The 16,630-nt window shown below is 42.6% G+C and overlaps 1 protein-coding gene across 2 annotated transcripts; it reads right to left on the bottom strand.

Annotated features, from left to right (window-relative positions):
• Positions 1-634: 634 nt before the first annotated feature.
• LOC121554328 (cellular tumor antigen p53) lies at positions 635-13,614 on the bottom strand. Of its 2 annotated transcripts, none has more exons than XM_041867844.2 (11): positions 13,479-13,614; positions 12,194-12,359; positions 11,389-11,455; positions 10,920-11,135; positions 7,971-8,157; positions 6,779-6,891; positions 4,895-5,004; positions 1,640-1,770; positions 1,465-1,562; positions 1,244-1,347; positions 635-1,067 (listed from the first exon to the last, which is right to left on the bottom strand). In XM_041867844.2, exons 2-11 carry the CDS (start codon positions 12,271-12,273, stop codon positions 980-982), a joined length of 1,194 nt encoding a protein of 397 aa, XP_041723778.1. In that variant the 5' UTR covers positions 12,274-12,359; positions 13,479-13,614; the 3' UTR covers positions 635-979. The 2 variants fall into 2 exon arrangements, with proteins under 2 accessions (XP_041723778.1, XP_041723779.1); XM_041867845.2 differs by lacking the exon at positions 13,479-13,614 and adding an exon at positions 13,351-13,412.
• Between the last annotated feature and the right edge of the window lie 3,016 nt (positions 13,615-16,630).

Genomic DNA, 16,630 nt, shown 5'->3' with positions numbered 1-16,630 from the left:
TAGTACAATAATAAAATAAAACAAAAAACAATGAAAAAACATTATGAGAAGATAAAGAATCTTTTAACAGCTCCTAAAACAACTTACAAAAATAGTTTCTAGATCAGCAGTACAAAAATAAGGAAAAAAGAAAGAGCAATGCCTCAATAGGACCATGATTAACAGGGGGTCAAGTCAAGGTTTCAGGGGGAAGAATGAAGGCAGTGGTTATGTTTAGCAGGTATCAAAAATACTAACAGGCAACTGGCCAATTAACTGGTAACAAAGTATCGTTGCTAGGCAGGTCAAGATATGACTACTAGTTTTAATTGGTCCAAATCATAAAAGCACAACCTAAAGTGCTGTTTGGGGGGCAGGTGAGGATGAATTCCCACCAGATGGTTAAGACAGTGGGGGGTCTTAGGTTATTTACATAATTCCAAACCAAACCCTAGGCCCTACATTTACACACTGTGTTGTACCGAAAGTGACTGGCATCTGAAATATGTACTATGAGAAGGTCCGGTAACATACATTTCCTAGTTGGCAAAGGTCCGGATGGATATTGTCATTGATCAGCGTAGTAACAAACCCCCACCTTGCAACCCATGTAACCCCAAACTATTCACACCCATCGTTGGCAGAGAGAAGATGTTGTAGTTTTAAAGTTAACTTCCTGCAATTCCACACATTTTGCGATGGGGCGGAGATTTTTTTGTGTAGTTTTAAAGCTCATTTCCTGCAATTCTACACATTTTGCCGTGTGTGGGGGGGGGGGACCCGAGGTCCATATTGACCATAAACTGGGTCCGGACCGCGGTCCGCCTGTTGAGTATGGCCTAGGTGGAGCTATTACCATCTTGCTAACACCTATCCTTTCAGACTTGTAAGAAGTGCCTACATGTAGGGCCTAGGGTTTGGTATTGGGCATTTACTTTGGAGTCACAATTTAATGTTGGTCTGGAATAGACAGCAGAGGAAGGACTGAGGTGTCCTGGCCTTAGTCAGAGTCGCTCCTCTCTTCCTTTGTAACCATCCTCTTTCCGCTCTTTGGGGCCAATGCATCCTGCTTGAGGCTCTTTGGGGAACTGAGAAAGACAAATACAGGACAAACACCGAATATGAGACTATTTTAGAATTGAGAGGACAAAAAGTATGTTAAAGGTGATAGATGTGGGGGGAAATGAGGGAGTAATGCACATAAGTGGGACAGGTGCATTTTAGGGAGAATTTCGTCATCAATTGTCTGCCGTTGGTAGCTTACCCTTTCTTCTTGTATTTCTCCTGCTCAGCGGGAGGAACGTGGTCCATCAGCTCCAGACTATCATTGATCTTCTTGAGCCACTCATAGCGCTGTCTTCCACAAACCTGAGCGAAAGGGAGGGAATTTTAAATGGGCACCTTGTCACAACCATGAAGTAGAGATACACAAATTCTCCCTCCAAAAAGTGTCTGTGTTGGCCTGCGTGTGTGAGATTCCCCCACCTGCAACAAGAATACATTGTCCTTGTCTTCATCCTCAGTGCTAGAGCCGCTCTTGATCTTCTTACTGGTTCCCGGAGGCGGCAGGGCCTGTTGGGACTCTGACGGGAGAGGAGACAACGTCAACAAAGACATAGGAGACAGTGTTAATAGTGTTGGGACATGGCCCCAGTCTTACTTCTCTTGGTGCCGTTGGTGTTCTTGGTCCCGTTTCGAGCTTTGTTTGCGTTCTCTTCCTCGGTCTTGCGGTCCCGGCCAGGGCAGGCACAGACTCGGACTTCAAAACAACGGCGACCCAAAACCTGACCTCTAGACAGAGAGGAGTGGAGAATAGTGAGAGTTAGGGGGAACAAACTCAAGGGGACCCAAACACATTATCGCAGATGTAAAGCGAACTCAAACTTTTACCCCCACAGAAAAGCGAATGCTTGACATACAGTACCAGTCAAAAGTTTTAGAACACCTTCTCATTCAAGGGTTTTTCTTTATTTTTACTATTTTCTACATTGTAGAATAATAGTGAAGACATCAAAACTATGAAATAACACATACGGAATCATGTAGTAACCCAAAAAGTGTTAAACAAATCAAAATAAATGTCCTCTCACTGTCAACTGCGTTTATTTTCAGCATGTGTAAATATTTGTATGAACATAAACAAGATTCAACAACTGAGACAAACTGAACAAGTTCCACAGGCATGTGACTAACAAATTGAGGGGGGGGGGGGTCAAAATCAAAAAGTAACAGTCAGGATCTGGCCACCAGCTGCATTAAGTACTGCAGTGCATCTCCTCCTCATGGACTGCACCAGATTTGCCAGTTCTTGCTGTGAGATGTTACCCCACTCTTCCACCAAGGAACCTGCAAGTTCCCAGACATTTCTAGGGGGAATGGCCCTAGCCCTCACCCTCCGATCCAAAAAGTCCCAGACATGCTCAATGGGATTGAGATCCGGGCTCTTCGCTGGCCATGACAGAACACTGACATTCCTGTCTTGCAGGAAATCACACACAGAACGAGCAGTATGGCTGGTGGTATTGTCATGCTGGAGGGTCATGTCAGGATGAGCCTGCAGGAAGGGTACCACATGAGGGAGGAGGTGTCCGATGATGCTGTGACACACCGCCCCCAGATCATGACGGACCCTCCACCTCCAAATCGATCCCGCTCCAGAGCACAGGCCTCGGTGTAACGCTCTTTCCTTCGACGATAAACGCGAATCCAAACATCACCCCTGGTGAGACAAAACCGTGACTCATCAGTGAAGAGCACTTTTTGCCAGTCCTGTCTGGTCCAGCGATGGTGGGTTTGTGCCCATAGGCGAGGTTGTTGCCGGTGATGTCTGCTGAGGACCTGCCTAACAACAGGCCTACAAGCCCTCAGTCCAGCCTCTCTCAGCCTATTGCGGACAGTCTGAGCACTGATGGGGGGATTGTGCATTCCTGGTGTAACTCGGGCAGTTGTTGTTGCCATCCTGTACCTGTCCCGCATGTGTGATGTTCGGATGTACCGATCCTGTGCAGGTGTTGTTACAAGTGGTCTGCCACTGCGAGGATGATCAGCTGTCCGTCTTGTCTCCCTGTAGCGCTGTCTTAGGCATCTCACAGTACGGACATTGCAATTTATTGCCCTGGCCACATCTGCAGTCCTCATGCCTCTTTGCAGCATGCCTAAGGCACGTTCACGCAGATGAGCAGGGACCCTGGGCATCTTTCTTTTGGTGTTTTTCAAAGTCAGTAGAAAGGCGTCTTTAGTGTCCTAAGTTTTCATAACTGTGACCTTAATTGCCTACCGTCTGTAAGCTGTTAGTGTCTTAACGACCGTTCCACAGGTGCATGTTCATTAATTGTTTATGGTTCATTGAACAAGCATGGGAAACAGTGTTTAAACCCTTTACAATTAAGATCTGTGAAGTTATTTGGATTTTTATGAATTATCTTTGAAAGACCAGGTCCTGAAAAAGGGACGTTTCTTTTTTTGCTGAGTTTATATTTTATATTTGAGATTCTTCAAATAGCCACCCTTCGCCTTGATGACAGCTTTGCACACTCTTGGCATTCTCTCAACCAGTTTCACCTGGAATGCTTTTCCAACACTCTTGAAGGAGTTCCCACATATGCTGAGCACTTGTTGGCTGCTTTTCCGACTCATCTCAATTGGGTTGAGGTCGGGGGACTGTGGAGGCCAGGACATCTGATGCAGCACTCCATCAATCTCCTTCTTGGTAAAATAGCCCTTACACAGCCTGGAGGGGTGTTGGGTCATTGTACTGTTGAAAAACTAATTATAGTCCCACTAAGCCCAAATCAGATGGAATAGCGTATCGCTGCAGAATGCTGTGATAGCCATGCTGGTTAAGTGTGCCTTGAATTCTAAATAAAATCACAGACAGTGTCACCAGCAAAGCACCCCCACACCATCACAACTCCTCCATGCTTCATGGTGGGAACTACAGATGTGGAGATCATCCGTTCACCCACACCACGTCTCACAAAGACACAGCGGTTAGAACCAAAAATCTCAAATTTGGACTCCAGACCAAAGCACACATTTCCACCGTTCTAATGTCCATTGCTTGTGTTTGTTGGCCCAAGCAGGTCTCATCTTCTTATTGGTGTCCTTTAGTAGTAGTTTCTTTGCAGCAATTCAACCATGAAGGCCTGATTCACACAGTCCCCTCTGAACAGTTGATGCTGAGATGTGTCTGTTACTTGAACTCTGAAGCATTTATTTGGGCTGCAATTTCTGAGGCTGGTAACTAGTGAACTTATCCTCTGCAGCAGAGGTAACTCTGGGTCTTCCATTCCTGTGGTGGTCCTCATGAGAGCCAGTTGCACCATAGCGCTTGATGGTTTTTGCGACTGCACTTGAAGAAAACGTTCGGTATTGACTGACCTTCATGTCTTAAAGTAATGATGGACTGTCATTTCTCTTTGCTTATTTCAGCTGTTCTTGTCATAATATGGACTTGGTCTTTTACCAAATAAGGCTATCTTCTGTATACCCCCCCCCCCTACCTTGTCACAACAACTGATTGGCTCAAATGCATTAAGAAGGAAAGACATTCCACAAATTAACTTAAGGCACAGCTGATAATTGAAATGCATTCCAGGTGACTACCTCATGAAGCTGGTTGAGAGAATGCTAAGAGTGTGCAAAGCTGTCATCAAGGCAAAGGGTGGCTATTTGAAGAATCTCAAATATAACATTTTGGTTACTACATGATTCAATATGTGTTATTTCATAGTTTTGATGTCGTCACTATTCTACCATGTAAAAAATAGTAGAAATAAAAGAAAAACCCTTGAATGAGTAGGTGTCCAAACTTTTGACTGGTAGTGTATATACGCACACAAATAAGGACGAGACTCAGAAAAATATTTTCCAGTATGAACAAACACAATGAGAAGGGAAAAGGAGAGAGACTTACTCCTGGGTCTCCAGGGTCAGGATGGTGAGAATGGGCCGTCGGTTCATACCACCCATGCAACTGGAGTTGCACATGAAGTTCAGGAGAACAGTAGTTGCCTCGGAGCCCAGCTATACAAACACATACACAAAGTGAAGATTCACTTAAACATACACTACCGTTCAAAAGTTTGGGGTCACTTACAAAATGTCCTTGTTTTGGAAAAAAATAAAAAATTTTGTCCATTAAAATAACATCAAATTGATCAGAAATACAGTGTAGACATTGTTAATTTTGTAAATGGCTATTGTAGCTGGAAACGGCTGATTTTTTATGGAATATCTACATAGGCGTACAGAGGCCCATTATCAGCAACCATCAGTCCTGTGTTCCAATGGCACGTTGTGTTTGCTAATCCAAGTTTATCATTTTAAAAGGCTAATTGATCATTAGAAAACCCTTTTGCAATTATGTTAGCACAGCTGAAAACTGTTGTGCTGATTAAAGAAGCAATAAAACTGGCTTTCTTGAGACTAGTTGAGTATCTGGAGCATCAGCAATTGTGGGTTCGATTACAGGCTCAAAATGGCCAGAAACAAAGAACTTTCTTCTGAAACTCGTCAGTCTACTCTTGTTCTGAGAAATGAAGGCTATTCCATGTGAAAAATTGCCAAGAAACTGAAGATCTCGTACAACGCTGCGTACTACTCCCTTCACAGAACAGTGCAAACTGGCTCTAACCAGAATAGAAAGAGGAGTGGGAGGCCCCGGGGCACAACTGAGCAAGAGGACAAATACATTAAGTGTCTAGTTTGAAAAACAGACGCCTCACAGGTCCCTCAACTGGCAGCTTAATTAAATAGTACCCGCAAAACACCAGTCTCAACGTCAACAGTGAAGAGGCGACTCCGGGATGCTGACCTTCTAGGCAGAGTTTCAAAGAAAAAGCCATATCTCAGACTGGCCAATAAAAAGAAAAGATGGGCAACAGAACACAGACACTGGACAGAGGAAGATTGGAAAAAAGTGTTATGGACAGATGAATCGAAGTTTGAGGTGTTCGGATCACAAAGAAGAACATTTGTGAGACGCAGACCAAATGAAAAGATGCTGGAGGAGTGCTTGATGCCATCTGTCAAGCATGGTGGAGGCAATGTGATGGTCTGGGGGTGCTTTGGTGGTGGTATAGTGGAAGATTTGTACAGGATAAAAGGTATCTTGAAGAAGGAAGGCCATCATTCCATTTTGCAACGCCATGCCATACCCTGTGGACAGCGCTTGATTGGAGCCAATTTCCTCCTACAACAGGACAATGACCCAAAGCACAGCTCCAAACTATGCAATAACTATTTAGGGAAGAAGCAGTCAGCTGGTATTATGTCTATAATGGAGTGGCCAGCACAGTCACCGGATCTCAACCCTATTGAGCTGTTGTGGGAGCAGCTTGACTGTATGGTACGTAAGAAGTGCCCATCAAGCCAATCCAACTTGTGGGAGGTGCTTCAGGAAGCATGGGGTGAAATCTCTTCAGATTACCTCAACAAATTGACAACTAGAATGCCAAAGGTCTGCAAGGCTGTAATTGCTCCAAATGGAGGATTCTTTGACGAAAGCTAAAGTTTGAAGGACACAATTATTATTTCTATTTTTAAAAAAATCATTATTTCTAACCTTGTCAAGGACTACATTTCCTATGCATTTTGCTATATTTCCTATTCAAACTCATTTCATGTATGTTTTCATGGAAAACAAGGACATTTCTAAGTGACCCCAAACTTTTGAACAGTAGTGTACATGCACATTTTCAATGCATTATAGACAGGTGAAAGTGTCAAGCAAAGTGGCAAATAAAATGATGATTTCATAATAAAACGAATACAGGAGACCAGAGGAAGGGGGGTATACCTGAGGAGGCTCGTAGGGCAGCAGCACGCTCTGACGCTTGGTGTTGCTGTCCTCCAGGTACTGAGCCCGCTGGCTCCCCTCCACCCTGATCAGGTGACTGCGGTGGGCCACACCTGACAGGAAACAGGAAGTAGACAGGAAGTGAGGGGGGGAGACTCCTCTCAGAACTTCCAGGGACCATCTTTTACATGAGGGGGAAATTATGCCTTGTAGGGCTGACAACTTTAGAAGACAGTTTTTCCTCCTGTGAATGTCATTGGCGCCAACCCAGGCTGGGGTGTCAAGGTGTCTGAGGGGACCTCCCACAGGAAGATTCCGTTTTAAAGCTAATTTCCTGCAATTCTACATATTTTCACATGGCTTAGGCCCATGACCAGGGTGGAATATTTATTAATTTTTTTAATCACAGGTCTGGTGCATTCAGGATTATTTTAAAGTTGAATACACACTCAAAATTCGACAATTTGGTTTGAAGTTACTTAGAGATTATTTGGGCATGCTGGGGGACATTGAAGTACATTGGTTTTCGGTTAGAAATGCTAATATTACCGGTCGGTGGCAGTGGCTAACCATAGGATGGATTGCAGTCTTTCCTTTTCTATAAGAAACAAACATGTAAATATGTAATTCGTTTGGGTGGACTATTCCTTTAAAATAGGACCTACCGGTAGCTCATCAAGATGGTTGGCCAACCCTGATCTACGTTTCCTAAATACTGGGGGTTTGAATATGTTCATATGACATTTGATTTTTACAAATTATCCCACATTCAACAAAAATCAAATGAACATCCATCATTGTAGGGGTTGGGAATTGTTCTAATTACTTACATTAGCTATTGTGAAAGACCAAATTAACTAAACTGCTAATACAATTTCCTGAAAACAAGATGACATAGCCCAAATCTGCCCCTACACCTAACCCAAATTATCTTTCAATGAATGTATTGTCCTCACCCTAGAATCAGTTACACATTTGGGTTCACAATCTGTTTGGCCAAAATAAGCTTAATCATACAGTTAAGACAAATCAGGTCACTCCACCAGATTCCCCCAGAATTCTGCATGTTCATTCTTTACAACCTAATGAACCTAGTGAGAAATTGTATCAGCCTGCTTAACTCTCAACATGGGCAAATGACCAATTATCTACCTCACTTTTGAATTTTTACCTCAAGACTAAAAACACACACCTTCATTGTTGTCTGAGGTGCTCTGGTGATGGGGGCAGCGGCTGACCACTTCGGACATGTGCTCTGACTTCTTGTAGATGGCTGTGGCACGGAGGATGGCTCCTAGCGGGGGCTCCTTGGCCATCAGCACCTCCACCGGGCAGGTCTTAGCCCGCTGGCAGTACAGCTTGATCAGCTGCACAGAATACTGGGGAGGGAGGAAAAGTGAGCAATCAGTATTTGTCCATGAGGAATTTCCCTTTGTGAAAGAATAAAGATGTGAATTGAATTTATGAAAAAAAATAGGTACTTGCTCAATTACTTCTCAGGCAGCATGTCACTATCAAAGTTCATACAACAAATACAAAAGCAAAGTGGGAAAAACACCCATAGGAATTAATAAGAACAAAATATTGTTTTACAGTTATATTCTAAAGAAATTATAAATACCCTTTTAACTATAATTTTGGACCGAAACAGCTGCGTTTTAACCCTTTCCATGCTGGAGCCCTTGTGTGAAACATGCCCAGTCATGTCAGACCCATGCTTTACTGCAACCAGCCTGCAACTCCTCAGTTCCAATCATAGAGATAGAAGACTATTGCCCAAACGCCCATTTTAGCATGGGCAGCACCATTGAGGACTTTCACCATTTTAATAGTCAACTGGGTGGGACTTCCTATGGCAGGGTTCCCCAACTTGCAGCCCGCGGCCAAATGGTTGTATTTGACCCCCTAAGTTCCGAGCAAAAAACAATATTCCCACGCATAAGAGACACGTGATCGTATACAAATGTAAGTAAGGTTTGAAATTATTATGTTTAAGTAAAATATTATCCACTTTGGGCTTCTTGCAGTCAATTTTCAGTCAACAAATTAATTTGTAAATATGTCACAGCCCCCCGACCATTCACTCAAGAATTTTTTTTAGAAAAAGAAAAAAACTGCCCGCAGCTCAATCTAGTTGATGACCCCTGTCCTATGGGTTAAGGAAGGATCACATCATTCCATCCAGGTCACCAGGAGGGATCAGCCACTGAATTATAATTGAGGAAACATTCCATAACTGTAGATGGCAGTAAAATCACCAACCATGGCTTTATACCTGTCCTAATAAACACACTCTAGGTGGCAGTGTGCACTCTTTCAGTTTGTTTGCCAACTAGAAGTAGTAGAAGAAAATGTACTACTTTAAAATGGAGATGGCCTCAATGGCGCTGTCTGTGCTCTCAGACGCCATAATGGGACAGATACAATGATGCGATGTCCATCTAAGTCTATGGTTCCAATGAATGAGTTGCAGGGGGCGTTCATTTGAGGGCAGCGCACCTAAAAACAAGTCTGATAGACATATCATAGCACGCTGGCATGTGAGTCGCCGTGGAAACCAAATACTTTCGCCAAAACCTTGAGTTTTAGCGAATTGTCCCAATGAACTGGATTCCACTTGAATGCAACCACGGGGAATCAGAATGAATGGAATAACTTTTGTCTGCGTCTGAGGTAAGGTAACCACAATTTACTGTAATTGATTGAAATGAGACCATAGATTAAACAGGTTTTACACAATCTTACTATTAATTATCATTCTGATAAATCTATTCATAAAAAAGTATTGTTTCATCCAGGAGAAAATGCAGCATAAAACATTTAAGTCATTCTAAAGTTATGTTCATCAAATTGAAAGATGAGTGAGTAATATATATATATATATATATATATATATACACACAGTGAATGTACAGTTAGACTGGGCTTCTCAAAGGGTGGGACAGCATGGTAGGTCGTGTCTCATTCCTATTGCAGTGCTGTTTAACCCTTTACACTCGTGGGAACTGCTCTATATGGATAGGGCTACATTGAAATGTTTCTTACAGAAGAAATATAATAATATGCCATTTAGCAGACGCTTTTATCCAAAGCAACTTAGTCATGTGTGCATACATTTTTACGTATGGGTGGTCCCGGGGATCGAACCCACTACCCTGGCGTTACAAGCGCCATGCTCAACCAATTGAGCTACAGAGGACCATGAAATGCATAAGCATGGTAGCAATTGAAAGGGAACAGTTTGGAGATTGTGAAAATTATTAGACCAAAGTTGAGGACAAAACAGCTCACCCGACAAGACTGAATCCAAACATTACACTGTTAATTTTACATTTCCTGTACTTTTCACTGCATTAGTTGATTAAAACAAATCTGAAAATACTCTGGATACATTCAGTAACGTGATTAAAATATTCCTGGAAAATGTGGCACCATGTCATCTTGTAACTATATCAAACAATGTTGACACTGTATATGACTTGAGTTTTATGACACAAATGTGAAGTGCACATTTGGACTCGCAGGTGTTTTGCTTGCATGTATGACATCAAAGGGGTATTCATTATAATCCTCAACGTCATCTTTCAAAATACATAAGTCCCCTTCATTTACAGCATTTCCCTCAATCAGACAACAAAAAATGTGCTAAAGTTGCCCAATTAGCGGGAGGGATGAGGGCAATGTCGTCGCATGCAGCGCTCAAGTTCAGAACGTCTGTCAGTCAAAACCCATACAGCACTGTTACTGTACAGCCACTGCATTCCATTTTAGGTGCTTATTAAACGCCCAAATCTGCCATTTTCAACCCATATATGGGTACGAGTGTAAAGGGTTAAGACTTAGCTGTAACAGGAAACAGTTCCTGTTCATCTTGAGGGTCAAAAGAAGATTACATTGAAAACACATTCTCTTATGCTTTATGTGGGTTACAGGAGATCAACAGCAACATTTTAAAAGAGTCATTCTAAAAAGCATGACTTGGGGGAAGTGAAATGTGGCTCCAATACCTCAGTAAGGCCTACTAGTAGTCCCTTTCGACAGCTCAAGACTTTGCTTATGGCTTACAAGTAGCATAGACTATTAGTGCTTTTAACACCAGCGTATTTAGGCATGTGCAGTAAGCCCTATGCATGACACTCACGGTGGAGGTGACCGACTTGGCGGTGCCAGACTTGTGGAAGCGCAGCTCGAAGCCATGCTCCCCCGGGTAGTCGATGTTGGAGGGGACGGTGGAGGTAGGGGGAGGCACACTGTCCTGTGGCGACACCGAGGGCTCCACGGCAAGGGGCTCCGGCAGCTCAAACAGCCCCTCGTCAAAGTTCTCGTGGAAGGTGGCCTCGGGAAGGACGGGAGGGAGCTGTAAGGGAGGTAAACGCATGCCATTTATTAAGTTATCAGTTGCTTTTTTGGATTTCTGTCTGAACACTGAAAAAGAGGAGTGTCCAGGCTAACCATGTTTGGATATCAAATTGTCCGACAAAAGCACAACCAAAAAATTCTAGTAAAAGTCAAACAATCAATGCACTACTAAAAAGGGGGAGAAACCATCTAGCCCATTCTAAAAGGTGTGGTATCATAAAAAGATTCAGGATGTAGACAAACAAACTTACCGAGACATCCAGGTCAGACCAGTTTTCAGTCACCAACGGTGGAATATTGGGCCCCCGAGTAGTCATGCTAAAGAAAGGAGATACAAATCACAGTGCAACTAATTATTACCTAAATGTAGAAGAGGTGCTGTAATACATTATACAAAGTCTCTAGGCTGCCACTCACACACAACCATCTCTGTCCAGTCTTAAGTCTAGAAGTAGCTACATTGGTAGGCCTAAACATAATTATGTAAGTCTGTTCATTTTTCCCTCGATCCTGACTAGTCTCCCAGTCCCTGCCGCTGAAAAACATCCCCACAGCATGATGCTGCCACCACCATGCAGATTGTGCCAGGTTTCCTCCAGACATGACGCTTGGCATTCAGGCCAAAGAGTTCAATGTTGGTTTCATTAGACCAGAGAATCTTGTTTCTCATGGTCAGAGTCCTTTAGGTGCCTTTTGGCAAACTCCAAGCGGGCTGTCATGTGCCTTTTACTGAGGAGAGGCTTCCGTCTGGCCACTCTACCATAAATGCCTGATTGGTGGCTTGCTGCAGAGATGGTTGTCCTTCTGCAAGGTTCTCCCATCTCCACAGAGGAACTCTGTCAGAGTGACCATCAGGTTCTTTGTCACCTCCCTGACCAAGGACCTTCTCCCCCGATTGCTCAGTTTGGCCGGGCGGCCAGCTCTAGGAAGAGTCTTTGTGGTTCTTCCATTTCAGAATGATGGAGGCCACTGCGTTCTTGTGGACCTTCAATGCTGCATAAATGTTTTGGTACCCTTCCCCAGATCTGTGGGTCCTAAAGGTTGTTCAAAACTTACTTGGTCTCCCAAAGCTGCTGGAAGGACCCCTGGCTCATGGTGAAGCTCAACTCCTGCTCTTCCATCCTGTATCCATTCATTCTCTCGACTGCTCACTGGACCGATGGGAGGAGGAGAGGACTCGACACAGGGACACAAGGCAGGAGATGAAGAAAGGCGATCCGATCTAGGAGAGAGAGAGAACACCCATGTGATTAGTTAAACAAAATCATTACTAGTTGTTGTAGCTATGGGGGACCGGTGGGAAAGTGTGGTGAAGGGGGTACCTGTGGAAAGTGTGGTGAAGGGGTGACAGGTGGGAAAGTGTGGTGAAGGGGTGACATGTGGGAAAGTGTGGTGAAAGGGGGACCGGTGGCTTTGAAATGAAAGCAGAAGGGGACATGTGCCGCTGGAATGCAGCCCAGAAGATGTGGAGAAGAAAGCAGCGGCAGGGTTCTGGTTCATAAAGACAAGAATTGGGTCAAAGTACAGACTGCTCTGGTAATGACTTTGACTCGGTTGGCAATTATAAGATACAGTATTTCAGTAAGAGTTGTGTAGGCTAATAGTTAGCTAGGTGAGAACTGGTGTCACGGTATTGGGCTAATCTTTGTTGATCAAGTGCCTAGGTAACTACCCTACGTTTTATCAATAAATACTTAATCTAAAATCTATAACTAACTCGAAAAGTTGAAGGACAGTTTTGCATATTTAACAAACTACCCTACTCGTGTTGGCGTTACAAATGTTGACTAGTTGGGGTTTCAAAAACTAATTTGACGTTGTATAGCTAACGTTCCCTCGCTAAAGTTCGATATTATTACAACATTGCATCATCTAGCAAGTTAGTTACTGAACGAATTACATTCAATTCTGAATTAAAAGTTCCTTCTGAGTGAATAAACAGCTTGCTACCTAGTCGTCTTAAATATTTTTACGTGGGACTAACGCGTTAAATAAAATATTGTACAAGTCAGTGCCGGTCTAGCATGTCCTAAATTAGCTAACGTTAGTTAGGTACAGTAGCCACTCAAAACAGTCGAAAAAGTAAGCGACTCGTGATCATCAATCATCGAAATCCCATGTCATATAATAACTACCTACAATATGTAGTAGTTACATATTTATTTATACAAGATGCACAAACTTCAACTAGCTCAACTTAACGCTAACGTTACCTAGCTAGCTCAGCTGTAAGAGCTTGGCTGGCTGCGTTGGAATCTCCGATCGACGACCGCCACAAACTTTTATTGACTAAAAAATAATATCCTACGCTGTCTTAAATAATGTCAATATGGATGTATACCTCGCCTCCCTGTGATTAATATTTTCTTGCAGCACCTTGGTTCTCTGTCAATGCAAAAATGTCGAAGAAACAGCAACTCTGTAGCAGCTAGAAAGCAAAATATTGTTTTCCAGTGAAATGCGTGCGTTTCGGGGATTTCCAGAAAACCAGACTGGAGGAGGGGCTATGTGGAGTTCACAAGCCTCCAATCAGAGGCGCGCCCATCGAGGTGTATGTTTTTTTATGAAATGTTCCAAATAAAATCATAACTGGATACATTTACATCATGATAGCGCAGAGTTTCTAAACCATACTGTACTGTCTTTGATGATAGTGCTGAAATTATACTGACTGAATGCAGGAAGGAGGCAAAATAAATTGTCACTAGCTAGGTTTCCATCCAATTGGCGTCAGATTTTCATGCGAATATTCTAAAATCTGCATTAAAAACAATATGCGCATTTTCTCACCAGGATGTTTCCATCAAATGGACTTGTTGCACATAAAGGGCTATGAGTGATGACAAAGCGCACATAAAAATACATTTTGCGGTTATTACATTCCCATGTACTGGATAAAAAAGACAAGTTAAATGGGTTTCCATCCCATTTTCAACTCACTCTAAAAAATAAAAAGGATCCTTTAGGGCCCTCAAACTCATCTCTGGACCTCAAAGCTAGTTCCACTGCATTTTTTCATTGTTCCCCTCTAATCAGGGACTGATTTAGACCTGGGACACCAGGTGTGTGCAATTAATTATCAGGTAGAACAGAAAACCAGCAGGCTCCGGACCTCCTAAGGTAAGAGTTGAATACCCCTGCTAGGGGTTCTTCAAAATTAAACTGTGGGGGAACCCCTATAAGTTCTACAGGGGCACAACTTTGGTTTTAGAAGTGTGGGGGACATAATATATATATTTTTAGGGGGTAGATCAGCTTTAATATTACAGATAGATTGTGGCTTCCATCAATGTAATTGTCTGCATCATTTCCAATCCTCCATATATTTTTTTTGTAAATATATATATATATATATATATATATATATATATATATATATATATATACAGTGGGGAAAAAAGTATTTAGTCAGCCACCAATTGTGCAAGTTCTCCCACTTAAAAAGATGAGAGAGGCCTGTCATTTTCATCATAGGTACACGTCAACTATGACAGACAAATTGAGAAAAAAAAATCCGGAAAATTACATTGTAGGATTTTTAATGAATTTATTTGCAAATTATGGTGGAAAATAAGTATTTGGTCACCTACAAACAAGCAAGATTCCTGGCTCTCACAGACTTGTAACTTCTTCTTTAAGAGGCTCCTCTGTCCTCCACTCGTTACCTGTATTAATGGCACCTGTTTGAACTTGTTATCAGTATAAAAGACACCTGCCCACAACCTCAAACAGTCACACTCCAAACTCCACTATGGCCAAGACCAAAGAGCTGTCAAAGGACACCAGAAACAAAATTCTAGACCTGCACCAGGCTGGGAAGATTGAATCTGCAATAGGTAAGCAGCTTGGTTTGAAGAAATCAACTGTGGGAGCAATTATTAGGAAATGGAAGACATACAAGACCACTGATAATCTCCCTCGATCTGGGGCTCCACGCAAGATCTCACCCCGTGGGGTCAAAATGATCACAAGAACGGTGAGCAAAAATCCCAGAACCACACGGGGGGACCTAGTGAATGACCTGCAGAGAGCTGGGACCAAAGTAACAAAGCCTACCATCAGTAACGCACTACGCAGTGCCAGACGTGTCCCCCTGCTTAAGCCAGTACATGTCCAGGCCCGTCTGAAGTTTGCTAGAGTGCATTTGGATGATCCAGAAGAGGATTGGGAGAATGTCATATGGTCAGATGAAACCAAAATATAACTTTTTGGTAAAAACTCAACTCGTCGTGTTTGGAGGACAAAGAATGCTGAGTTGCATCCAAAGAACACCATACCTACTGTGAAGCATGGGGGTGGAAACATCATGCTTTGGGGCTGTTTTTCTGCAAAGGGACCAGGACGACTGATCCGTGTAAAGGAAAGAATGAATGGGGCCATGTATCGTGAGATTTTTAGTGAAAACCTCCTTCCATCAGAAAGGGCATTGAACATGAAACGTGGCTGGGTCTTTCAGCATGACAATGATCCCAAACACACCGCCCGGGCAACGAAGGAGTGGCTTCGTAAGAAGCATTTCAAGGTCCTGGAGTGGCCTAGCCAGTCTCCAGATCTCAACCCCATAGAAAATCTTTGTAGGGAGTTGAAAGTCCGTGTTGCCCAGCGACAGCCCCAAAACATCACTGCTCTAGAGGAGATCTGCATGGAGGAATGGGCCAAAATACCAGCAACAGTGTGTGAAAACCTTGTGATGACTTACAGAAAATGTTTGACCTGTGTCATTGCCAACAAAGGGTATATAACAAAGTATTGAAAAACTTTTGTTATTGACCAAATACTTATTTTCCACCATAATTTGCTAATAAATTCATTAAAAATCCTACAATGTGATTTTCTGGATTTATTTTCTTCATTTTGTCTGTCATAGTTGACGTGTACCTATGATGAAAATTACAGGCCTCTCTCATCTTTTTAAGTGGGAGAACTTGCACAATTGGTGGCTGACTAAATACTTTTTTCCCCCACTGTATATATATATATATATATATATATATTTTTTTTTTTTATATATTTTCCTTTATTATTTTCCCCTAACCCTACCATCCCTCCCCTAATTGGAGTAAACTCATGGACAACAACACTTAGGCTTCTACTTCCAGCTTATACATAATATATACATTTTACAGACACAGTATATGTTACAATAGTTATCTTTTGTTTGTTTTTAGTCCCATCCTTCAGCTCCACTCAACCCCTCCCATCTATCTCTGAACAGCATCCAGTTTTGCCATATATATTTTTTTCAACTGTGCTGTGATTTTACAAAACGTTTGTAAATTGTAAATTAAAAATAAACATATTTGCTAAGAGTATTATTATATTATTGATCGATTGACTATAACTTTTTAAATCCCCCAGCAGTGCTATTTGCAGAGGGGGACATAACTTGGCAGCGGGTCTGGGGGCCCTCCCATTTTTGGGGGCATCTAAAGCTAATTTCCTGCATTTCTACACAATCTAATATGACCCGTGGGCCTTCTAGCCGTCTCTATT

Source organism: Coregonus clupeaformis, chromosome 39 (assembly GCF_020615455.1).
Source record: "Coregonus clupeaformis isolate EN_2021a chromosome 39, ASM2061545v1, whole genome shotgun sequence".
NCBI lineage: Eukaryota > Metazoa > Chordata > Actinopteri > Salmoniformes > Salmonidae > Coregonus > Coregonus clupeaformis.
This window is presented reverse-complemented; position numbering and strand designations above follow the sequence as displayed.